This window comes from Phlebotomus argentipes, unplaced genomic scaffold (genome assembly GCF_947086385.1).
Source record: "Phlebotomus argentipes unplaced genomic scaffold, Phlebotomus argentipes genome assembly scaffold_4, whole genome shotgun sequence".
Lineage (NCBI taxonomy): Eukaryota > Metazoa > Arthropoda > Insecta > Diptera > Psychodidae > Phlebotomus > Phlebotomus argentipes.
The window spans coordinates 7320545-7341759 of NW_026776174.1; the positions used below are offsets into that span (position 1 = coordinate 7320545).

The 21215-nt window shown below is 44.2% G+C and overlaps 8 protein-coding genes and 1 non-coding gene across 11 annotated transcripts; 4 read left to right on the top strand and 5 right to left on the bottom strand.

The window, feature by feature from the left end:
* Window positions 1-167: 167 nt before the first annotated feature.
* On the top strand, window positions 168-2785 carry LOC132258195 (splicing factor 3A subunit 1). Its single transcript, XM_059755354.1, has 3 exons — window positions 168-387; window positions 477-2192; window positions 2251-2785. The coding sequence occupies exons 1-3, from the start codon at window positions 273-275 to the stop codon at window positions 2718-2720; spliced, it is 2301 nt and encodes a 766-aa protein (XP_059611337.1). The 5' UTR covers window positions 168-272; the 3' UTR covers window positions 2721-2785.
* A 76-nt stretch (window positions 2786-2861) lies between these two features.
* Window positions 2862-8612, top strand: LOC132258189 (kinesin-like protein Klp98A). 2 transcript variants are annotated; one of them, XM_059755343.1, is made up of 7 exons: window positions 2862-3101; window positions 3308-3552; window positions 3622-5390; window positions 5526-5648; window positions 5790-5912; window positions 6600-6778; window positions 6845-8612. In XM_059755343.1, the coding sequence occupies exons 1-7, from the start codon at window positions 3049-3051 to the stop codon at window positions 7926-7928; spliced, it is 3576 nt and encodes a 1191-aa protein (XP_059611326.1). In that variant the 5' UTR covers window positions 2862-3048; the 3' UTR covers window positions 7929-8612. The 2 variants fall into 2 exon arrangements, with proteins under 2 accessions (XP_059611326.1, XP_059611327.1); XM_059755344.1 differs by lacking the exon at window positions 5526-5648.
* A 109-nt stretch (window positions 8613-8721) lies between these two features.
* On the bottom strand, window positions 8722-9731 carry LOC132258224 (exosome complex component RRP43-like). The gene is made up of 2 exons (XM_059755427.1): window positions 9620-9731; window positions 8722-9553 (listed from the first exon to the last, which is right to left on the bottom strand). The coding sequence occupies exons 1-2, from the start codon at window positions 9640-9642 to the stop codon at window positions 8731-8733; spliced, it is 846 nt and encodes a 281-aa protein (XP_059611410.1). The 5' UTR covers window positions 9643-9731; the 3' UTR covers window positions 8722-8730.
* On the top strand, window positions 9727-10973 carry LOC132258231 (tRNA (guanine-N(7)-)-methyltransferase). Its single transcript, XM_059755438.1, has 4 exons — window positions 9727-9945; window positions 10094-10197; window positions 10269-10669; window positions 10740-10973. Exons 1-4 carry the CDS (start codon window positions 9848-9850, stop codon window positions 10842-10844), a joined length of 708 nt encoding a protein of 235 aa, XP_059611421.1. The 5' UTR covers window positions 9727-9847; the 3' UTR covers window positions 10845-10973.
* Window positions 10974-11999: 1026 nt separating this feature from the next.
* LOC132258216 (clavesin-1-like) lies at window positions 12000-16302 on the top strand. The gene is made up of 5 exons (XM_059755418.1): window positions 12000-12362; window positions 14880-15214; window positions 15278-15531; window positions 15797-16009; window positions 16080-16302. The coding sequence occupies exons 1-5, from the start codon at window positions 12357-12359 to the stop codon at window positions 16280-16282; spliced, it is 1011 nt and encodes a 336-aa protein (XP_059611401.1). The 5' UTR covers window positions 12000-12356; the 3' UTR covers window positions 16283-16302.
* Window positions 15585-15666, bottom strand: Trnas-cga (transfer RNA serine (anticodon CGA)). The gene has a single exon. It is a non-coding gene; the product is annotated as a tRNA-Ser (tRNA).
* On the bottom strand, window positions 16301-17430 carry LOC132258221 (mediator of RNA polymerase II transcription subunit 27). The gene is made up of 3 exons (XM_059755424.1): window positions 17217-17430; window positions 16789-17149; window positions 16301-16729 (listed from the first exon to the last, which is right to left on the bottom strand). Exons 1-3 carry the CDS (start codon window positions 17390-17392, stop codon window positions 16376-16378), a joined length of 891 nt encoding a protein of 296 aa, XP_059611407.1. The 5' UTR covers window positions 17393-17430; the 3' UTR covers window positions 16301-16375.
* Window positions 17431-17462: 32 nt separating this feature from the next.
* LOC132258220 (solute carrier family 25 member 45) lies at window positions 17463-18938 on the bottom strand. Its single transcript, XM_059755423.1, has 5 exons — window positions 18790-18938; window positions 18449-18561; window positions 18053-18387; window positions 17714-17999; window positions 17463-17647 (listed from the first exon to the last, which is right to left on the bottom strand). Exons 1-5 carry the CDS (start codon window positions 18830-18832, stop codon window positions 17507-17509), a joined length of 918 nt encoding a protein of 305 aa, XP_059611406.1. The 5' UTR covers window positions 18833-18938; the 3' UTR covers window positions 17463-17506.
* Window positions 18939-19029: 91 nt separating this feature from the next.
* On the bottom strand, window positions 19030-21049 carry LOC132258210 (acidic mammalian chitinase-like). 2 transcript variants are annotated; one of them, XM_059755411.1, is made up of 3 exons: window positions 20762-21049; window positions 19737-20695; window positions 19030-19307 (listed from the first exon to the last, which is right to left on the bottom strand). In XM_059755411.1, the coding sequence occupies exons 1-3, from the start codon at window positions 20829-20831 to the stop codon at window positions 19173-19175; spliced, it is 1164 nt and encodes a 387-aa protein (XP_059611394.1). In that variant the 5' UTR covers window positions 20832-21049; the 3' UTR covers window positions 19030-19172. The 2 variants fall into 2 exon arrangements, with proteins under 2 accessions (XP_059611394.1, XP_059611395.1); XM_059755412.1 differs by lacking the exon at window positions 19030-19307 and adding an exon at window positions 19328-19597.
* Window positions 21050-21215: the final 166 nt, after the last annotated feature.

Genomic DNA, 21215 nt, shown 5'->3' on the forward strand with positions numbered 1-21215 from the left:
AATCAAACTTACGCTCAATGAAAGCATATGAGATTTTTCTTCACGTTTTTATTTTTCCCACACAGTTAAATAAAATACATAATAAATGCCTTTATTACGAATGGTTTTCTTTCTCACTGACGTATTTGCTTTTTGGGCAGAAATTCCGGAGAGCTCGTCCAGCCGGGTTATTTACTTAACGTCACCGCGAATCGACATCAAATCGCGTTTTTCGTGCTGTTCTTCAGAAATTGTGCTTCTTTCCCTTTTTCCGTGCAAATATCTCGTGGAAAATGCCATCAATAGAAGCGGAAAGTGCCCCTGGCACTGGTGATGCACCAAGAGATGAGAACAGAACGCTCTCAGGACCGATAATCGGAATAATCTATCCTCCGCCAGAGGTTAGAAGTATCCTTTTTGCCAACAAAAACATTTCCAAACGTTTTCACTTTCAGCAATTTCTTTAGCACAGTGATTTCCTTAATGACATGACAAAGATATCGTTGATAAGACTGCCAGCTTCGTGGCGAGAAATGGACCTGAGTTCGAGGCTCGCATCCGGCAGAATGAGATCGGAAATCCCAAGTTCAATTTCCTGAATGCAGGCGATCCCTATCACGCCTACTATCAGCACAAGGTGGTGGAGTTCAGGGATGGGAAGACCAGCGATGCCGCCGCCCATCTGCCGGCGGGGATTCAGAAGCTCTCTGTGAGCTCATCGGCGCACCAGAAGCAGCAGGAGCTGCTGAAGCAAGTGGCTGAGCAGCAGTTTGTGCCCAAAGATCCGCCGTCGGAGTTTGAGTTCATCGCTGATCCGCCGTCCATCTCGGCCCTGGATCTGGACATCGTGAAGCTGACAGCGCAGTTTGTGGCCCGAAATGGGCGGCAATTCCTCACGAATCTCATGAATCGCGAGCAGAGGAACTACCAATTCGACTTTCTCCGGCCGCAGCATTCACTCTTCCAGTACTTCACGAAGCTCCTGGAGCAGTACACGAAGATCCTGATTCCGCCGAAGGATCTGATGAACAAGCTGAAGAACGAGGCAGCGCCGGGAAAGAGCAGCATGAGTGTGGTGCTGGAGAGCGCCAAGTATCGGGCGAACTGGATTAAGTATCAGGAGGCGCAGCGCAGGCGCGAGGAGGAGAAGGTGGAGCGCGAGAGGGTGGCTTATGCCCAGATCGATTGGCATGATTTCGTGGTGGTGGAGATTGTCGACTATCAACCCTACGAGACGGGCAACTTCCCGCCGCCAACGACGCCTGACGAAGTGGGAGCGCGTGTGCTGATGGAGGAGAGAATTCACGAGGACAACGACATAGAGATGCAGATCGAATCGGACGATGAGTCCAGTGCCCCGTCGTCAGGCGTGAAGCTGTCCACAATGGAGGATCGCACGAGCATCAAGTACACCTCGTCGAAGGACAACAATCAAGTGCAGGACATGGATGAGGCGTCTAGTGATGAGGATGAGCGCGGAGGATCCAAGGCGCAGCCGTCAGTGGCTGCTCCTCTGCCGCCCACGCATGACAAGGTGGTGGTGAAGAAGTACGATCCCAAGCAAGTGCACAGCGTGGCGAAGCCCAATCCTGTGTCGGATGACTTCCTAATATCGCCAATTACGGGCGAGAAGATTCCGGCTTCGAAGGTGGCTGAGCACATGCGCATTGGATTGCTGGATCCGCGCTGGGTTGAGCAGAGAGACAAGCACACGGTGGAGAAGCTGACACAGGACAATGTGTACGCAGCGGGAACAGCCATAGAGGCGAGTCTGAAGCAGTTGGCTGAGCGTCGTACGGATATTTTCGGTATTGGCGATGAGGAGACGATGATTGGTAAGAAATTGGGCGAGGAGGAGACCAAGAAGGACGACCGTGTGACCTGGGATGGCCACACGTCCAGCGTTGAGGCAGCCACGAGGGCGGCTCGAGCTAATATCACCCTGGAGGATCAGATTCATCAGATCCACAAAGTCAAGGGACTGCTGCCGGATGAGGAGAAGGAGAAAATCGGGCCGAAGCCTGTGACTTCGTCTGGCAACATGGGTTCCAAAGGGCAGCACGGCATGTCATCTCAGTCCTCGGCGTCGCAGCCGACAATTGTGGTGCCACCGAAGCCACCGGTGATGTCTCACCAGGCGCCGCCGCTGCAACATCCCCATCCCAATCCCGTTCCTGTCATGATGATGCCAATGCGTCCGCCGCCAATGATGCGTAAGTGTTCTGTTCGTCTCTCAATTCACTGTATCTGATCTTATTGTTCGCCTTCCAGCGTCTCCCTTCCAAGTGGGCTTCTTGCCTCAGATGGGGCCACCGCAGAATGCTCCAATGCCCGGTCCGCCACTCATGGAGGCGCCACAACAGCCGCCGCCAATGCAGCAGCCACCGGATGATGAGCCGCCGAGCAAGAAGTCCCGCACGGAGGATCACCTCGTGCCCGAGGCGCAGTTCCTGGCTCGGCACAAGGGCCCCGTCACTATCCAAGTGCAGGTGCCAAACATGTCGGAGAAGCCCGAGTGGCGGCTCAACGGACAAACGGTGTCGGTCACGCTGTCGCTCACAGACACTATCACGGCGCTCAAGAGCAAATTGCTGGATGAGACTGGAATGCCGGCGGCCAAGCAGAAGATCTCGTACGAGGGGATGTTCTTCAAGGACTCCAATTCGGTGGCGTACTACAATCTGCTGAGCGGGGCGACGGTTCACTTGGCTCTGAAGGAGCGCGGCGGCAGGAAGAAGTAGATCAAGAAGTAGACACTGTAATTTGGCATTTTATTGGCAATTAAATTCGAGACTTCAATCATGGATGTAAGCCCAAGATCATCTTCAGAGATTCAACGTTGGAGAGGCTGCGAGGCGGAATGTGACGCCGCGATGCGAAATATTTCAACGCAATACTCCAAAGATTCTGAAAGCGCACTTCGCAGAAGCGCCGCAAGGGGCACTGCAGTAGTCATTGTGTCAAAATAATAATTGGAGGCTGCTTTTGTTTGCCAAGTGGTTGGAAAAAGTGGCAAAATGCGTCGAATTTTCATAACATAGGCGGAAAATTGTGTGTGAAAGTGCAAAGATGAGTTCTCTGAAGGTAATTGTGGCCGTCCGCGTGCGTCCCTTCAATCAAAGGTGAGAATCTGTGAGGGTACAGTTACGCTACTATGACGTCATTTTTCGTATCACTGAACTTCCTCCCCCTCTCGAGAGAGGAAGAAATTTCCATTGTAGATATCCAAGAATAATCTCGCTTCACGCACTGTGATCTCGAGTGTCTTGTTGTCGAGCGGAGGAGGCCCTCTCACTCGTGATTTACCGCTTGTGCATGTCTCTTGCAGGGAGCTCGACATGGGGGCCAGCTCGATTGTCCATATGGACGGGAAAAAGACGCGGCTGGCGAAGCCGCGGATGCCCGGATCCAATGGGGCGGCGCTGTGCAGGGATGCCCTGTCAAAGGACAACTTCAACGAGTTCACGTTCGACTACTCGTACTGGTCCTTTGACCACCACGATGACCACTACGTCTCACAAGAAGAGGTGTACGAAGATTTGGGCACTGATGTAATTAACTGCGCATTTCAAGGTACATTAACTCAACAGAGAATTGTTACCCAACAGAGATTGCTGAAATGCTTTTCATGATTTCTTGCAGGCTACAATGCGTGTGTTTTTGCGTACGGCCAGACGGGAAGTGGCAAGACCTTCACAATGATGGGAAATGCAGACAATCTGGGCCTCATCCCGAGGATCTGCAAGTCCCTGTTTGCCAGAATGAAGGTGGGCCAGGAGGCGGGCACGGGCTACAAGACACACGTGAGTTATCTTGAGATTTACAATGAGCGAGTGAAGGATCTGCTGGGATCGAACTCATCCACTCATGGTTTGCGTGTGCGTGAGCACAAGACCACCGGGCCGTATGTGGAGAATCTCTCGCAGCATCCCGTGAGTGATTATGAGGAGATTAAGGAGTGCATAACCAAAGGCAACATCCTCCGCACGACAGCCAGCACCAATATGAATGACACGAGCAGCAGAAGTCATGCGATCTTCACCATCACCTTCGTTCAAGCGGGCTTCACTGATGACATGCCCAGCGAAACGGTGTCGAAGATACACTTGGTGGATCTGGCGGGCAGTGAGCGAGCGAATGCTACGGGTGCCACTGGACAGAGACTGAAAGAGGGGGCGCACATTAACAAATCCCTGGTCACGCTGGGCAGTGTGATATCCGCACTGGCGGAGCAAACTAATCCCACGAACAACAAGCGCATCCTCTACATTCCCTATCGAGATTCAGTCCTCACGTGGCTCCTGAAGGACTCTCTGGGTGGGAATAGTAAGACCATAATGATTGCCGCTATTTCACCCGCCGATTGCAATTATGGCGAGACACTGAGCACTCTCAGGTACGCCAACAGGGCTAAGAACATCATTAACAAGCCCACTGTCAACATTGATCCCAATGTGAAGCTGATCAGGGAGTTGCGAGAGGAGATTATGAAGTTGAGAGCCATGCTGACGGTGGACAATGTGGAGGAGTTGACGTCGAAGGTGCTGGAGGATCTGCAGAAGAAGGAGGCGCAGGAGAAAGTCCTCACGGAGGAGTGGACAGAGAAGTGGCGAGAAGCTCAGACAATTTTGCGGGAGCAAAAGTCTCTGGGATTGCGAAAGTCTGGCTATGGTGTGATTCTGGACTCAGAGATGCCGCATTTGATTGGCATTCATGATGACATCAGTACAGGTGTGACGCTGTATAGTTTGAAAGAGGGCGAAACGAGCATTGGCACAGATGAGAATGACAATCCGCAGGATATTGTGCTGTCCGGTGTGGGAATTCAACCTGAACATTGTCGCATAATTCTCTCTGATGGCATTGCGACAATATGGCCAAAGTTGCCGGCACAGTGTTGGCTCAATGCTAATCTCATTGAAGAGCCCACGAGAATTTCACAGGGAGACATTCTCCTCTTGGGCCGCACGAATATGTTTCGGTACAATAATCCCGCAGAGGCGGCGAAGCTGCGAATGGACTTGAACAGATCACGCCTGGATCTTTCACGTCTCTCCCTCATAGCGGCGTCCAGGGAGAATCTCAACACCAGCTTCATGAGTGACGATGAGTCACCGTTTAGGCGTGAGAAGGTGTATTGTCCGCAAGAGATGGTGTGTCGAGAGGATGTGGAGGTGCAGGAGGAGAATCGCAAGATACTGGAGACAATAGGGAGTGCTCTGAAGCAATTGAATGCTGAGCGGAGTCAAATGCATCATCAGCATCGGATGAAGGTGGCCAAGTTGTCGCGAGAACTGAATGAGTTGGTGCAGCAGAAGAAGAGCCAAGAGGCAATCTTCCTATGCAGAGAACAAGAGTTAAATGCTCGTCGAGAGATGCTTTTGTGGGAGAAGAGCAATGAAGAGGTTCAGGTGAGTCATTAACACCCATTTTATACAAACATGTTAACTGCTTCTTTATCCCCTAAAGTGCTTTATTCATTTCTCTTTATGCTAATTTATGTTTTTATTTTTATTCCTTGTGGTTTTTCTTTGTTGAAAATATAGATGGAAATTATGATTAGGCAAAAGTGCGCATTGCAGGCGCAGCTCGATTTGAAAAAGCGAGACTTTTTCGAATATGTAGCCAGAGAATTGCAAGAGCTGTCTGATTGTGGTAAATTAGATGAGGTATTTATTATTTTTATTTTTACCCACTGACACATTCACAATTATACTTTGCTTTTTGTACAAAAAATTTATGATTGTGTGTTTCTTTTCTTTGAGGGCAGTAGAGACTCATCGTGTTTCTTTCTCTCTCTCTCTTTGCAGCATGACATTAAGATTTTAGAGGACAATCCTCTGCCGGAGGACGCTAGCAATCTACTTTTGAATGCAACACGGAATTTAGACAATTCTGCGGCGCAATTCCTCAAAGAAACTGTGAAAAGAAACGTGAGTTGAAGTATATTTTTTCTATCATCTCTATTTCTGTACAAATGTTACTTTATTTGCTGTTGTTGTTGTTGTTGTGATGGAGAGAACATGAATTCTTTACTTTTGCATGTCAGGGGCACATTTTGTCTTTTTTCTGATGATCGTGAAAGTGAACATGAGAGAAGAGAGAGAAAGAAAGTTTTGTGCATATCGAAGTTGTAGTAAATTTATAGCAATTAAAGCCCGTGAAAAAAAAAGATCTTATGGCTGATAGTGAATTTACACCAAAAGATTTCTTTCCTTTTTACGCTTGAAAAATGTTCAATGGTAAAAACTTGCTTACAAAATGATGAGTTCAGGGAATGATAGCGTCCAAGAGAGGTCAATATTGTTGTATAAATTCTTATACAATCTGTCAGAAATTGCGGCGCAACTTGAGATAGAGAGAGAATGTGTGTTTGTAGATCACACAATAAAATATCATTTATCGATTTATTAAGAGTAAGATTGCTTTAGGTAATATTAGCAATGATATGTGAAAATTCACTGCTTTAATAAACTGTATAAAATTGTAATTTTCACAAGTTTCTAAATGATAAAATTGCACAATATAGTGTGAGATGGAGAATAAATTTATCAAGATGACACAATTTAAGAGCAAAAAAAAACAGTGTTGCAATTTAATGAAATGTTAAATCTTTGCAGAAAGACGAGATTGACAAAATGGAAAAAGCTTTAATGGAGAAAGACCAAATTCAATGTGAAAGTGATAAGAAAATGAAGATATTAGATGGAAAGCTGACTGACTTAGATGCTGAGAATCAGGAACTCTTACTCGAAAGATCTCATATTGATATTGATGCTCTCAATTTGAAGAAACAGAGGTGAAATTGTTGTCTTGTTGCCAAATTGAATGGTTTGTCTAATGATTTTTATCTTAATGTTTGCAGCATGTCACTTAACTTGAAGAAGACTACAGATGCTGATGCCCAGACTGATATGCTCAATGTTCCGGAGGAGCTGAAGACACTGGACACATCGGAGACATATCACACAGCCACGTCAAATTGCTCGATTCCGTCGCAGCTCCTCTTCACGCCGGAGCCAGAATCCAATCCTTGCGAGCCATGTTCTCGACATGGGATCATGAGTGACAGTGGAGTGAGTGTTGAGACGAATAAGACGCATGACAAGTCACCCAAGGAGATCATCATGAAGCAGTGCGAAGAGGATCAATTGTCGTGTCTCTCGTGTGAGAATTCTAATGGTTCAGACACGGGAATTCAGTTGCAGAAGTTGCGAGAACAAATTGCCTCGCAGAAGGCGCACATCATGAAAACTCTGGAGGCGGATTGTAGTGACAAGCGTGAGCTGGATGAGCTTATATTTCATCTGCAAGAGCTTCAGAAGCAGAAGCAATGTCTCAAGACAGAATTGGAGTCATCGATTCAGCAGACAGAAGAGCACAATGATTTGCCAGAGAGTCTCAATGGCAGTGACGATTGTGCAAATTCGTCAAATATTGCTCCGATGGGATTGTATGAGAATTCACTGTATGGCGCAAATACAATTGGCCAGTCGCTCTCGTCGATTGAAACGGCGTATCAGCAGCAGCAGGAGAGCGAGAATCAAGTCAGTATCCCAAGTTTCATCATGCGTGGAGCTGGCAAGCAGACTCACTACGAATATGAGGTGAAAGTGTGTCTGCCAGACGGCCGATGGACACTCTTGCGACGCTACAGTCGCTTCCGAGAGCTGCACAACAGCATGAAGAATCTCTATGGGGAGAAGGTGAAGGATATTCCCTTTCCGCGACGCGAATTGTTCGGCTCGAAGAGTGAGAATGTGGCCAAATCACGAAGGCGATACTTGGAGGCATACTTGCGACGACTCCTCGTGGTGTGCGCGAAGATTCCTCAATGTCCAATCTACGAGGGTGTCGGCGGATGTGGCGTTACCAAGCAGAGTCTCGTGGAGTTTTCCGCCTTCTTCAAGAAGGGACTCTTCGAGTCTGGCAAACACGGCACTGGCTGATGGGCTGAGATGTCATTGCGACTAACGATACCCCGCGAAATTACTTCCTTATCTCTATTCATAATTATTATTGCGCATTTTATCATTTTATCCCTCACATTTATCACACTATCAAGTATTATTTTTGAATACGAATTTATCTTAGCGTGTATCTCTGCAATATTTTCATACGTTCTTTTTCCGTAGTGAGAGAGAGAGAGAGAAGGAAAACTTTTTTTTTATACATCAACTGTGATTGTCCTTAAATGAAAATATTTACCGTGTTAAAGAGTGGAAAAGAAGAATATTTAAAATTTTGTCCTAAACATTCTCTATAAATATTGTATCTAGAATTATAATTATAATTGATATCTAATAGTTATTTAATATATGCTGACGATTTAATGATTTTCATCAAAAAAATACACAAAAAAGAAAGATCCATGAAATCCAGAAAACTTAAGCAGTTGTTAGTGAAGAAAATCCTTGAAAAAATGACAAAACTTTAATAGCGCGTTCTGCTCTGATATTTTTAAGTGCTGATAAGAGATTGTTTAAAATCACAATTTAATGACGCGGAGCTCCTTAAGCTACAAATGTTGAGAAATGTTGTTTTCCCATCGTTTCCAGTCTTGTAACATTTTCCAAAGTAGATTGTGCACCAATATTTTACTCAATTGAAACATAGAAAACTTAACACAGAGAGCGAAGATAAAAGGAGGAAAAAGTGCCTAAAAATTGTAAAATTCTGGGTGAAAAGAAAGTGTTTTATTCGTAAATTGTAGATAGAAAATTGTTTGACAATAAAATCTGTGTGACGAATTCACTTCACGATGTCTTCTTGCTTGGATGTTTCAAGGATTGACCTGAGCAAAGAAGCCACCTTTGCTTCCTGACACTTTGCCTGAGCGATGAAGAGGTCCAGATCTTTGGGAGTCACAGAACTGCCGCCGGATTTGTAGACGAAGCAAATGTCGGAGTTGCAGGAAGTCACTGTGGCGACACTGCTGGCCAGTTCCTCCTCCTCAGCAGTGGGATCGGTCACGACGGTGCCGTCGTCGAACACCATGGAAGTCGTCGAGATGGGCAGCGATCGCACATTCAGCTTCCGCCGGTTTTCATTCTCAACTTTGTACGTCTTTGAGTTTCTGTCATACACAACCGTCGGCAGGGTGCACGTGTGAAGCGCCCCCATGACAGCCAGAGTGGCAGCATCCAGCAGTGCCCCGTCATAGTTGAAGCAGGAAACGTCGCAATACAGAACCCACGCCAATTTCTCCCTCTCAACGCACAAATCCTTCAAGTCGACACACTTGGAGTTCACCAAAATGTCCATGAGGTTTTTGCTAAACACCTGAGCCTCATCCGTGGGCGGTCCCGGACGATATTTTGGCGAGCAGAGTGGCGTGAGTTCCACATTGGGCACCAGGTAGCCGGAATCGGGCTCCGCAGGACGAGGCACTGCCAATTCTGCCTTAATTCCGCACACCACAGTTGTCTCTCCATACTTCACTATAGCCGAGCCATCGGCTGTGCCAATTGAGTCGACATTCACAGATATTGGACGGTATTCCAGGAACTTCCGGCCATCCGGACGAACGTTTTGGCTCAAGTGATCGCGATAGTATTTCACGGGGTGAACAAGTCTAGAAAAACAAGTCAAATCAATCAACCCACAGCGAAATGTGATGCCAGATATTCTCAGGACTCACTTGTACAGAGATTGTGACTCCATATCGCTTGGAAAATACTGAAAACACCGAGGAAAACACTCAGTCCTTCACAGGTGTTTTTGTTTACACTCAAAACTGAGGTTATGAATGGAGTTGTCAAGCGGCACACGTGATTATTCCGGAAGATTTCCGGCACGTGAAACTCCACGCGAGAGTGTTTTTTTCTCGGTAAAAACTGGGTGAAAACCCAAAGAAAACAGTGAAATAATGCAGCAAAGCACGGCAGAGGTGGCGAGACTGCCACAGAAGCGCTACTATAGACAGAGGGCACACTCGAATCCCCATTCTGACCATACATTCGATTAGTGAGTAACATGTGTTTACATTTCCCACGGAATGTTGTCATTTTGCAATAGAAAACAAGTTCAGTTGCATGCGAAAATTAATTAAACTTGACCAGAAATCAATGCCAATTGCATGGGAAATCCATTGACTGCTTTTTTTTCCATGCAGTCCATATCATCCTGATGACATGGTGTGGCGGAGTTTGTATCCAAACATTGGGGATCAACAAGTGGAGTTTCTGGACATTGGATGCGGCTACGGAGGCTTCCTGAGTGTGTATCTGATATCTGTGAAGCACAATCATGTTCACAAGACTTATTCTATTTCTCATCCTCTGCGTCAGTTGAGCTGGGAAGGACATATCCAGAGAAATTCGCCTTGGGAGTGGAGATAAGAGTGAAAGTGTCGGACTACGTGATGGACAAGATAAAAGCACTGCGAGCAAATGAACAGGGATCTTATCAGAACATCGCCTGTATCCGCACAAATGCCATGAAGTACTTGCCCAACTACTTCCACAAGGGTCAATTGACGAAGATGTTCTTTCTCTATCCGGATCCGCACTTCAAGAAGGCCAAGCACAAGTGGCGGATCATCAATTCATCGCTGTTGACGGAGTACAGCTACTTTCTGCGCAGCGGAGGGATGATCTACACAATAACCGACGTGGAAGATCTGCACCAATGGATGGTGAAGCACATAACTGATCATCCCAACTTCCAAAGGATTCCTCTTGAGCAATTGGTGAGATTGAATAGGGTAGAATAGAGTTTTTAGCTCAATTTTGATTGTTTCTTTCATCTTTCCTTCCCAGGTTGATGATCCACTGGTGGAGAAACTGTACGAGACAAGCGAGGAGGGCATGAAGGTGTCGCGGAACAAAGGAAGCAAATATGTGGCAATTTTTCGACGACTTTGAAGAGATTCTCCAGACTCAATTGACATTATACGCTGAATTTTGTATTCTTATAACAAGGAAATAAGACACAGAAAACGATTCAGTGAGATTTATGCTTAATTATACCAGACAGATTACTCTGCAATCGTTCACGCAAGTTTTCACAGTGTTTATGGTAAGGAAAAAAGTCAATTTGCATTTGATATTCTTCATAAACAACAACATTCCTTGCGCGAACTCGTTTGAGTGCTAATCAAGATTGTCACTTTCATCATATGTTGTTGCAATTTTTTCCTCATCCACACAAACATTTGTTCTGATGACACAACGTGTGCAGATGATTCTGAGGAAAAGTACTAAAAATCTCTCATAAAAATTGCAAAAAGTCTCCTTAAAGTGTCATTGGCTGCCGAAATAAACAATTAGTTTGTCAACAAGAACACATTATAATATATTTCCCTAGAATAGAATGAAATGGAGGAAAAATAGAGAAGACAGTAAATTTCTTTAGTTGGTGTGTAGAAAAATATTTTAATTTAAATTCACATAATCCATGTTTCAACACACAACAATGGAGAATTGCAAGCTTGTTTATTTACCAATGCAGACACCACAAAATAGCCACTCTTCATTCGTGCATAATAAGTCTTACTTCTTTCAAAACTATTTATGAATTTATCACGTTGAGGTGAGATTGCATTTTGCGCACTTGAGAAATATTTATAGTAAAAAATATTTTTCAGCTTGATTAGTCTTAAACTGGTTGCATATCAATGAAAATTTTGACGTCACTTTTCTATAGTTCCGTCTTAAATCGTCTTTTATTTCTTGATATTCAACATAAAATCGTTAGAAGCAATTTTATAGTAAGAGAGGTTTAATTGCTACACTTGCCGAAAAAAGTACACGGGTTTTTAAGATGAACTTCGTGGGCAACACGTGTAAGGTACATTTCAGGTTTTCATAGGCAAATCATTGACTTGAGACGTCGACAAAGGCAAATTTTGTATTTTCTGCAATTCACAAATTATATTGTGTGTGTCTGGATCAAAGGTTGATTTCACTTAAAAACGTAATAAAGGACAAGGTCAGTGTATGCCAACATCTTTTTTCTCTACTTCCATACTTAAATTCATTCACTTTGGCCAAATATACAAGAAAACTTCATGCTCGAGCGTTTGTCGTCTTTAATGAGTGGTCTTCAATCGTCTGTAATTTGCAGTAAAAACAAAATGGCATGTGTGAATGCAAAAGAGACAAGAAACTGTGGCGTTATGTGAGTATTACAGCATTTTTGCAGTGCGCCGAGAGAGTGAGATTATCCCCGAAACACAGAATGCTTGTTGTCCATAAAGAAACATTGGAGAGCAACTCTGTGGCCACTTGAGCAGCAACAGTCGTGCAGTGTGGATCGACACATTTGTGCCCCCGAAAAGAGACCAAAAAACCCTGAGAGAAAAGTGACGAGACAGAGCGGAAGGTGAATTGGACGAAAGTAAAAGTGTTTGCGAGTGAAATTGGAGTGGGTTTGAAATGAAGGTAAAAGTGTTTTCTTTCCAAAAAGTGAATTTATATATATCCACGAAAGTGTTGACACACTTTCACCGTCGCGGTGCAACTCAGAAAGAGGGTCTCAAAGAGCTCTTGCCATCAGTGTGTTAATGGGCCAACCAGAAATCGAAAGTATGTGCTCTCAACTCTTCAGCATCGCAATCATCGCAATGATTATGTGAGCGCGCGCAAATTGCACTCGCGTCCCAGACACTGATGTCATGTCGCGCGTCCTGACGAGCAAATTATGCAATTCGCATCTCGACAGGTGAATCGAAAACTATGAAAAGTCGATTTATCACGAGGGTTGTTCAAGTGAAGAATCCACTTCAGCAGGAATATCAAGGAATGGATTAAATTCTTGATAAAATTAACATCAAAAACCGAAGGAATATGCGGAATATGTTGTAAATATCCTGTATTCCATAAACAATAAAGCGTTTAAAAAGAATTTAGGAGTAAAAACTTAGTGAGATAAAAGCAATTTTGATATAAAAAGAAATTGAGGGAAAAATGACGACTATAAAGGGATAAAATGAAGGAAAATAGAGGAAAAAGGCAAGAGAAGTGAAAAAGTGTTGTGAAAAAAAGCGATTTGAAGGAGAATTGAACCCGCGACACTTCATGATCTTGTGCTAAATTCTCTTATAGCTTTTTATTTGCTCTTTCTGTACAGAAAATTTTAAATTTTTATCTTATGAGACAATAGTAAAATATCATATTGCAAAGTCGAATATTCATTGTTTACGCTCTACAATTTTTCCATGAAAAATGTCTAAAAACTGCAGTGAAACACATAAAACGCCTTTTCAGTAAATAATTATAAATGTTCAGAATTATCCTTAAATGTTTTTTAGACTTTGAATGGATATTTCTAATGTATTTTAAATTTTATTCACTTGAAAACATTAAGGAAAATTTCAAGTGAAGTATGAAAAGTTTATTTTTTGGAACTAATTTCGATAAATTTGACTCGAAGACTATGAAAAATCGACTTTGGAAAGTAATATTTTCAAATTTTCCTTTAATTTCTCCATATTTTAATCAAAAAAATTCAATAAATACCAATGAAATCAACTCAAATATTCACAAAATAATAAATACAGAGCAATATTTGCACTTTAACGGATCATTTGAAGGCGTTTTGAGGGTTTTGAAGTAAATTTGGCAAATTTCGCAGCTTTTTTAACGCTGAATTTTGAACACGCGAGTCTGAAAAATGGCGATTTTGACTTTTCACAGTTTTCGAGGCACCCGTCGATCTTAAAAAGTGTGTTCAAAAGGCAGCTGAAGAGGAGGAGAGAGAAGAAAAAGCCGTGCTCAATTTGCCCATTGCGGACTGAGAAACCGAGAAATATTGCAATTGATTTATGTCGCGCCTTCGATGGCATTATGCAATTTTGACTCTTTTATGCACTTCTTTGTGCTAAGGGAGTGATTACCTAAAGTGGATGACTTGTGCTCACTGGTGGCTTATTTGCAATTTAATAATAATGTCCAAGATATTGGGACATCGCAGCTCTGGCGATCTTGCAAAATTGCATTCTTATGGTTATGAATATCGTCGGCATCGTTGATTTTACCGCCCATTCTCACATTGATGGAGTGATTTGTGAGGAATTAGACATTAGAAATTGCCACGAACAGGTTTTTTTTCCTGAACAGCATTGCTACTGTCAGATTCCTTGGATATTAGCGATGAAGCGATTTGGTAATTTCACACACAAAAACACTACTCAAACTTCTAAGGCGCCTTCGAGACCACTTGTGAGATGGTTTATGACAGATTACAAAGCGTTTTGATTACAAAAAATCATGGAAAAAATTACCTTGAACCCATTCGGCATTTCTGAGCATAAAGAATCGAAATTCCGCTTATGTTTAATACAAGAAGAACCAACCTAAAATAATCTACAATTTTTTCGCACATTTCTTCTGCACACTGAGAGAAAAATCGGGCTAGAATTTAATCAATGTTCATCTTTATTTTAAATGGTGTTTAAAATTATTCACAATAATTCAAGTCATTTTCATTCTTAAAACTAGCCTTTTTGGGCCAGAAAACTATTAAAACTTTTCATTCCTTGACTTTTGACCCAATTCGTAGGGAAGCTCTAAATTTCTGTATCAATTCAAATCCGTTTCAGTGTTAAAACCAGTATTTTTCCGCTTGAGACAAAACATTGGATAATTCCTTATTTTTATTCGCGACAAAGTTTTAAAATTATCAAGAAAATTCCTTGATTTTAGTCTAAGATTCATGCTAATTTCATGTTCATTTTTCATACTCATTTCAAGAACACTCGTTTCTTGGTGCAAGAATGTTTTTTTTCTGAGTGTCTTTGTGTTCTTGAGTGGATGAGAAAAAACAATTGTTCATCCATAAATTGAACCAGTTCCTGCCAATTGTCATTAATCAATCATCATATTTGGAAGCAATGGAAGAAATCTTCTCTCCTATCCTTGCTCCTATCTCTAATCTGTCGCCTATATTTCTGCCTGCAGGAGGTGCAGAAGGGAATAACAGCCGCGGACGATTACGTCTTCCAGCTGGATGACGATCTGAAGGATTGCGCTGAGCGCGAACTCCGCGAAACCAGTGCCGTGCGCAAGGCGGCAATTGAGGCGATCAGGCAGTGGTTGGCACAGCATCCGAAAATCCTCGCGACGCGCCTCGACGCCAACTTCATCCTGCGCTTCCTGCGGAACAAGAAGTTCAGCGTTCCCATCACGCAAGAGTGCATCGAGAGATATTTGCTGCTCCGCAAGATTCGCAATGGCGAAATGTTCATGAATCTGGACATGAAATCGCCAGCCGTGGCCGATTTGCTGGATTTGGGGTAAAAAGAGAATTTTATTGCTTGCTTGTGATGCTGATAAAACACATTTTTCTCTGCTTTTAGATACATTTTTGCTCTGCCAGATCGAGATCATCTGGGACGCAGAGTAATAATGCACCGACCGGGAGTGTTTAATATGCAGAAGCACAAGAACTACGATATGCTCAAAGTGCATGCTCTCACGTATGAGACTCTGCTTGAGGATGAGGAGAATCAAATTCGAGGTTTTGTCTATGTTGTCGATGCGGCGAAGATTGGTCTGCAACACTTGACGCTCTTCACACCCCAGGAAGCTGTCAGGATTGCCAAAAATGCAGGTAAATTGATTCAGAGTCAAAAAAATTGAAGGGAAAAAGGCGAAAAAAAATTGCGCAGCCGGCAGGATTCGAACCTGCGCTCGCAGAGCGAATCTGATTTCGAGTCAGACGCCTTAACCACTCGGCCACGACTGCGAACACATGGCCTGTGTCAAAGTTTTGCCGTATCATTGCGTCATCTCCCCATCGCGCGATATTCAAACCGCAACGGACGCGATTCACACTCGAAATCAATAAATTATTGGACTTTTTTTTGCACTTGCAGAGAGAACCGTCCCAATGCGCCACAAGAGGCTGATAGCATTCAACATCAATTCGAGCCTGAAGTTCGCCGTGGACTTTGGCATATCTCTCGTGAGTGAGAAATTCAAGAAGCGCGTCATTCTGTGCACAAATCTCGAGAGAGCCAATCGATATATTGACAGCAGTCTCCTCCCGGCTGAATACGGAGGAAACATGCCGATGGCAGAGATGATAAGTGAGTGGAAAGGCTTCAAAAACATTTATGTACTTTTCTTCTTTACTATTTCCTTTGCTTCACATTGCAGAGCTGTTCAAGAAGGAGCTGGAGGACAAGCAGCCAACCATCCTGCACAACGACAATATGAATCTGAGATTGGACATGTATCCGCCGGAAGCTCTCGAGGGATCTCTGGGTGCGATAAATCGAGCGTGTGGCGCTCAGAAAGACTCCGTCGGATCGACTTTCCACGGTTTGCAGGGTAGTTTCCGTAAGTTAGAGGTGGATTGAGTAACAAGAGAGACTTACTTGTTGCTGCGCTCTTCATATTTCCTTGTATTCTCATTTTATCCGTCCATTATTAAAGTAAATCTTGCCACACATTCAATGCTTGCATTCCACGTGAAAAGGCTCAAGTGTGCGGAAGTCCCTCCAGGTGGGCGGAAGGCAGTTGTGCAGGTGAAGTCCGCATTTCTTGCACGGGTCTGAGAAGAGAGTGATGTAGCTGTGAATCCACGTCATGAAGCTGCGCACGGCGAGCTCCGGAAGCGTCGGAGAGTAGAAGTGGAGCATTGCTGAGTGTGTGTGGTCGCGGACTTGCTGGAACACTCTGTGCCTGGACTCCGTCCAAAGGTCGTCCACGTCGTCCAGAGCTTCCTCGAATCCCTTCACGATCACCCACTCGATCATGAGGCCTTTGAACACGACGGCGGCCTTCAGGACTCTGCTGAGACTTATCTGGAGAGGACAAGCATGCGTGAGTTCTATCCGCAGATCGCACGAGGAGGCAAACTTACATGCAGGATCACATTTGTGGCGAAAGGCCTCCAGATTTTGAGGGTCATGTCGTTGAAGTTCCTGTCGATGGCCGTGAGCGCTTGGTCCACTTGCTGCGGCAGCACATTGTGGCTGGACGTGAGGGGACGCCGTCTCTTTGTGGAATTGGTGGAGTAGGATCTCTTCAGAGCGTTGTGGCTCAGCAGATTAGCTGCCAAGTTGCTGTGCTCCCGAATCTTGTCGATCCACTTGTAGCTGTTCACCAGTTGGGAATACAGAGCCTGGCGATCCTGAGTGGTTTCCTGGGAGAGGAAGGAAGAGTTGCCTAAGTTGAAGGGTCCAGCTGGTGGTGTGAGCACATTGATAGCTGCCTCGACATCCCTGCAAATGGGAAGAGCCAGAGAAGATTAGAAATATGTTTTGGGAAATCTCTGGGCGACAATCTAACCTCAAATTCATCGTCACGGCATTCAGTAAATCCTGCAATTCCAGCAAGTACTTGGCATCTCTTCCTTCCACCCCATGTTCAGCCCTCACTCCGCCACCCAGGGACTCAAAGATTTCGCCCACACTCGAGCGTAATTCCTTGATAGACGACAAAGCGGTGAACAATTGTTCAGTCATTTTGGCAAAATCAACAATACTGCGTAATGCTTGAGAAATCTTCCAGAGTGCGCTGCTGCGAGGGAAATTTTTCAGACCGCGAACGAAAATAATGGCGGGAATAAACGTTCCATTTCACGCTACTTTATTATTAGAATCTATTTTCTTACACTTCTCCAAACAATACTCATAGCCAATAAACGTGGCGACATTCACTGGAACTGCTCTCACAAGAAGCATGCAACTGCCGCGGAAAAGAGATCGCCAACCGCTCTTCTGCAAAATGAGGGGCAAATGATGATTTTGAGGGGAAAATCTTGCACTTGATCAATGGAAACTCACTTCCACAGTCACGGAGATGCAGTGGATCATGTTCTTGTAGACGTTAGGATTCGGCTCGGCCTGCATGATTGTCTTGATCACGTCGAATGGGATGACAAAGATCCAGGATAAAACTCCAGCAATTGATCCTGATATCGTCGTGAGAGTGAGTTCAAGATTGCTGTTGACACTCACGTCCTTCATTTCCGCATTCCTCCGCCTCTGCTCTTGGACGTACGGCACACATCCCAGGATCTTGAGGATTTGTTCATAAGCTAGCATATAAATTCCGTAAGGGAATATATCACTGTCTTTCAATAGGATTTCACTGCATTCGGCGACAGAGACTGCAAATCTTACCGACAGATCATTGGCGTGAGTCCTCTGTACAGTCCCAGGAATCCCTCAGTCTTCAGGATGTTGCTCAGGCACTCCCACGATCCTCGAGTCGTGCACGATCGCGTCTGCAGTCTGATCTTCACCAGCTCAATTGGATTCGCCACGAAGGCTTGCAGGAATCCACCGACTGAGCCTGCAATGAAGATGTGCTGCGGCTGAAGCTTCTTTCGCTTGTCCTCATCCGGAACATTGTGCTGGAGATTCCTCAGGGTGTTGCCGTAGATGCCGAAGAGCATGGAATTGAGCAGGCCCGTCGTGAGGACGGGAAAAGTCATTCCCCGATAGAAACCCTTCAGCTGAGTGGGAATTCTTCTGGTTAGAAGTTGTCCAACGGCTGGATTTCACTGCAAATCTTACCCCATTATTCATAACTATGATTTTGTAAATTGCCGTTCCAACACGACAATTTGACGCCTGTTGCCAACACTTTATCGTGTCTAGAGGATAACCCACGAGCATTCCACATGTTCCTGGAGATTTAAAGTCGAAACTTTCCATTAACAGACTGAGAGGTTGATTTAAAACACTATGAGCAATATTTTCATCACAAAGAAAGTAACAACAGAGAAATCTTCAAGTAAATTCTAAAAATATTTCACACGGTCACATATTATTATTACATCGTTGAACTTTTTGATTTTACATCTTATTCTATGAGTAATCTTAGACTTTTCTGATGCAAAGAAAAGCTTACAAACCGCCAAAACATCCAGCAAGGAAGTCACAATACACTAATTTCATTGAGGAAAATTCCAATGGAAATCAACTGAAGCTGTTCACAGTCGCGAAAATGTGCGCTCGGCAGAAGAACGATTTAGACACTGAGGCGATGATGCTGTGGAGATGAGGAAAACCGAAGAATCACGTGCTCTTTACACGTTGTGGCGAAATGGAACTATAATTAGAACTCTATAATAAATTGGGATCAATGTCAAGAATTTTTCCTATCAAGATGTGCAATGACAATTATTTTGGCGCATCGTTCATTGATAAATTCACCTCAACATCAGTGTGTTGGATTATAAATTTTAATGAATTTCATAATTTCTCTGAAAATTATATCATCTCAAGCTGAACAAATTCATTGGCGCCCAAGAGCTTTGTTGGCGGCGATCAAGAGTGGGAAGGCTTGCTTGTTGCAATCGCCATGGAAGTCATCCGTGTCTATCGTCCAGATCATCACGCCAGCCAATCCTTCACTCTTTGCGTACTGAGTCTGCAAGAAAGCACAAATTACTTCATCAACTCCACCTGATAATTCTGTCAATCAGTTTAGCAATTGAATTGAGTTGAAATGCAGCAAAAATTCATTTTTCTGCATTCATGCAGAAGTCGTTCGACGCAACTTGTTGAACAGAAGATATTTTTAGTAATAAATTCAGCGAATTATCATATTTAAATCCATTCACGTGGTTCTGCTTCCGTAATGAGATGCACTTTACTGAAAAGTCCATATTTGCTGAACAATTACTTCATTATTTCTTATCTTTCTTGCGTAATTTCTCACTAAACTCGATTATGTTGCATGAATGAAGTGGGGAAGAAAAAAATAATATTATAACATTTCCAATAACTGAGAAAATAGAGCAAATATTTTAAATTTATTGGGTTATAAAATAGCTTAGAGACTTTATAAAATACTCACCTTAGACGTCACAGTTTCTGCGTCATCGTAACTGACCCATTGATCGTCCTTGTAGGAATATTTGACGGCATTGTTCTTCAGATGAACTGTTGTCCACTGATCTTGGCTCATGGATTCGCAGATTTCATTGTAGCCCAGAAATCCTGCTTCCTGCAAGTACGGCCCAGCCTTTCCCGGGCCCTCAACATTCGCCCCAATGCCATGCTTCGATTTGTCTGCCAGCGTGTAGGATTTTCCGTAGGCAGGAATGCCCAGGACGAGTTGCTTCTTATCGCAGCCATTTCGCGTGTAGAACTGAACGGCATCGTGAACGGTGGGTCTGCTTGATGATTCTGACGATTCACGCTTCAGAGGTGAGTGAGTGCTCGTCTTGTTTGCCTCGTTCATGTCGTATCCCATGATCATGACGAGGTCAAGGTGTTTGCACACTTCCTCAACATCGTAAGCCTCTTCTATGATGCCAACTGGGGCGGCTAAGGCGGCAGTCAGAAGGCGCTTTCGCGGCTTCAGACGCTCTTTCAGCATCGCGAGCAACTTAGCGAAGTTCTCCTTATCAGCCGGAATGCCGCCACGATGCCCTGGATATTCCCAGTCAATGTCAAGCCCGTCAAAGTTGAACTGCACGAGATATCGCATGACGCGACTCACAAAGAACTCTCGCGACTCCTCAGTCTCCACCATCAGAGAGTACTTCTCCGATCCCTCATTCCACCCTCCGATGGCCAGCAGTGTCTTCACGCACGGATACTTCTCCTTCAGCCCAGTGAAGCTCTTGTATCCGCCGTTCGTGATGTCATTCGCGTAGTCCAGCGTATCCATGATTCCGTCCAGATTCAGTCCGGCGAAAGTGTACACAAGATGAGTGCAGTACTTGGGATCGATGTACTCTATGCGAAATGTGGCTGGCGATCGTCTGTACACCGCCCAGCTGGAGTAGTAGCAAACGACAACATTTCTCTCTGCAAAAGTACATCGTCAAATATTGATGGTTGTCTTCGGAGTTTCGTGAATTCTTCACTTGTTACCTGTTGGACAGTTTTCTGCCCAGGAAAAGCCTGTCAGAATGGACAAAGAGACGAGCAAAATGCCCAACATTTCACTCTCAGAGAACAGCACTCTTGGAGCCACGAAGAGGGTCAACTGAAGACATTTTTCTTGGCTTCTTTCGCCCAAAGCGCGCTAATGGTGTCCAATATCTCAAGATCGCTCTATCTTATCACTTCCTTTTACAACTTTTTCCCCATTCTCGATAACCATTTGGATAGATTCTGCAGCGCAGAACGCCAATATATACACTCAAAGGCATTTTATCACAATTGTATGCCAAATGAGAATAGATTGATTTTAGCAAATGACTGCGAAGAGTGTAATTTGAAAAGTCACACAAGAGTGATATTTGCACAGGGAGTAGTTAATATGCCTATTGTTCATATATTTAGTTGATTCAGTGATAAATGCAAAGGAGAGACTCTCGTGGAC

Bases quoted from the DNA above. Each gene is read 5' to 3' on its own strand.
- LOC132258195 (XM_059755354.1), top strand. From the start codon at position 273: ATGCCATCAATAGAAGCGGAAAGTGCCCCTGGCACTGGTGATGCACCA. The intron at 388-476 runs GTATCCTTTTTG...GACATGACAAAG, and splicing joins TCCTCCGCCAGAGGTTAGAA to ATATCGTTGATAAGACTGCC. The intron at 2,193-2,250 runs GTAAGTGTTCTG...TTCGCCTTCCAG, and splicing joins GCGTCCGCCGCCAATGATGC to CGTCTCCCTTCCAAGTGGGC.
- LOC132258189 (XM_059755343.1), top strand. From the start codon at position 3,049: ATGAGTTCTCTGAAGGTAATTGTGGCCGTCCGCGTGCGTCCCTTCAAT. The intron at 3,553-3,621 runs GTACATTAACTC...GATTTCTTGCAG, and splicing joins AATTAACTGCGCATTTCAAG to GCTACAATGCGTGTGTTTTT. The intron at 6,779-6,844 runs GTGAAATTGTTG...TAATGTTTGCAG, and splicing joins CTCAATTTGAAGAAACAGAG to CATGTCACTTAACTTGAAGA.
- LOC132258224 (XM_059755427.1), bottom strand. From the start codon at position 9,642: ATGGAGTCACAATCTCTGTACAA. The intron at 9,554-9,619 runs GTGAGTCCTGAG...TTGTTTTTCTAG, and splicing joins GAGTCACAATCTCTGTACAA to ACTTGTTCACCCCGTGAAAT.
- LOC132258231 (XM_059755438.1), top strand. From the start codon at position 9,848: ATGCAGCAAAGCACGGCAGAGGTGGCGAGACTGCCACAGAAGCGCTAC. The intron at 9,946-10,093 runs GTGAGTAACATG...TTTTCCATGCAG, and splicing joins TCTGACCATACATTCGATTA to TCCATATCATCCTGATGACA. The intron at 10,670-10,739 runs GTGAGATTGAAT...TTTCCTTCCCAG, and splicing joins GGATTCCTCTTGAGCAATTG to GTTGATGATCCACTGGTGGA.
- LOC132258216 (XM_059755418.1), top strand. The intron at 15,215-15,277 runs GTAAAAAGAGAA...CTCTGCTTTTAG, and splicing joins GCCGATTTGCTGGATTTGGG to ATACATTTTTGCTCTGCCAG. The intron at 16,010-16,079 runs GTGAGTGGAAAG...TTCACATTGCAG, and splicing joins GCCGATGGCAGAGATGATAA to AGCTGTTCAAGAAGGAGCTG.
- LOC132258221 (XM_059755424.1), bottom strand. From the start codon at position 17,392: ATGACTGAACAATTGTTCACCGCTTTGTCGTCTATCAAGGAATTACGC. The intron at 17,150-17,216 runs GTTAGATTGTCG...TCCCATTTGCAG, and splicing joins GCCGTGACGATGAATTTGAG to GGATGTCGAGGCAGCTATCA. The intron at 16,730-16,788 runs GTAAGTTTGCCT...TGTCCTCTCCAG, and splicing joins CCACAAATGTGATCCTGCAT to ATAAGTCTCAGCAGAGTCCT.
- LOC132258220 (XM_059755423.1), bottom strand. From the start codon at position 18,832: ATGAAATTAGTGTATTGTGACTTCCTTGCTGGATGTTTTGGCG. The intron at 18,562-18,789 runs GTTTGTAAGCTT...TTAAATCTCCAG, and splicing joins CCTTGCTGGATGTTTTGGCG to GAACATGTGGAATGCTCGTG. The intron at 18,388-18,448 runs GTAAGATTTGCA...ATTCCCACTCAG, and splicing joins TCATAGTTATGAATAATGGG to CTGAAGGGTTTCTATCGGGG.
- LOC132258210 (XM_059755411.1), bottom strand. From the start codon at position 20,831: ATGTTGGGCATTTTGCTCGTCTCTTTGTCCATTCTGACAGGCTTTTCC. The intron at 20,696-20,761 runs GTAACAAGTGAA...GTACTTTTGCAG, and splicing joins GGCAGAAAACTGTCCAACAG to AGAGAAATGTTGTCGTTTGC. The intron at 19,308-19,736 runs GTGAGTATTTTA...GCTTTCTTGCAG, and splicing joins CAGAAACTGTGACGTCTAAG to ACTCAGTACGCAAAGAGTGA.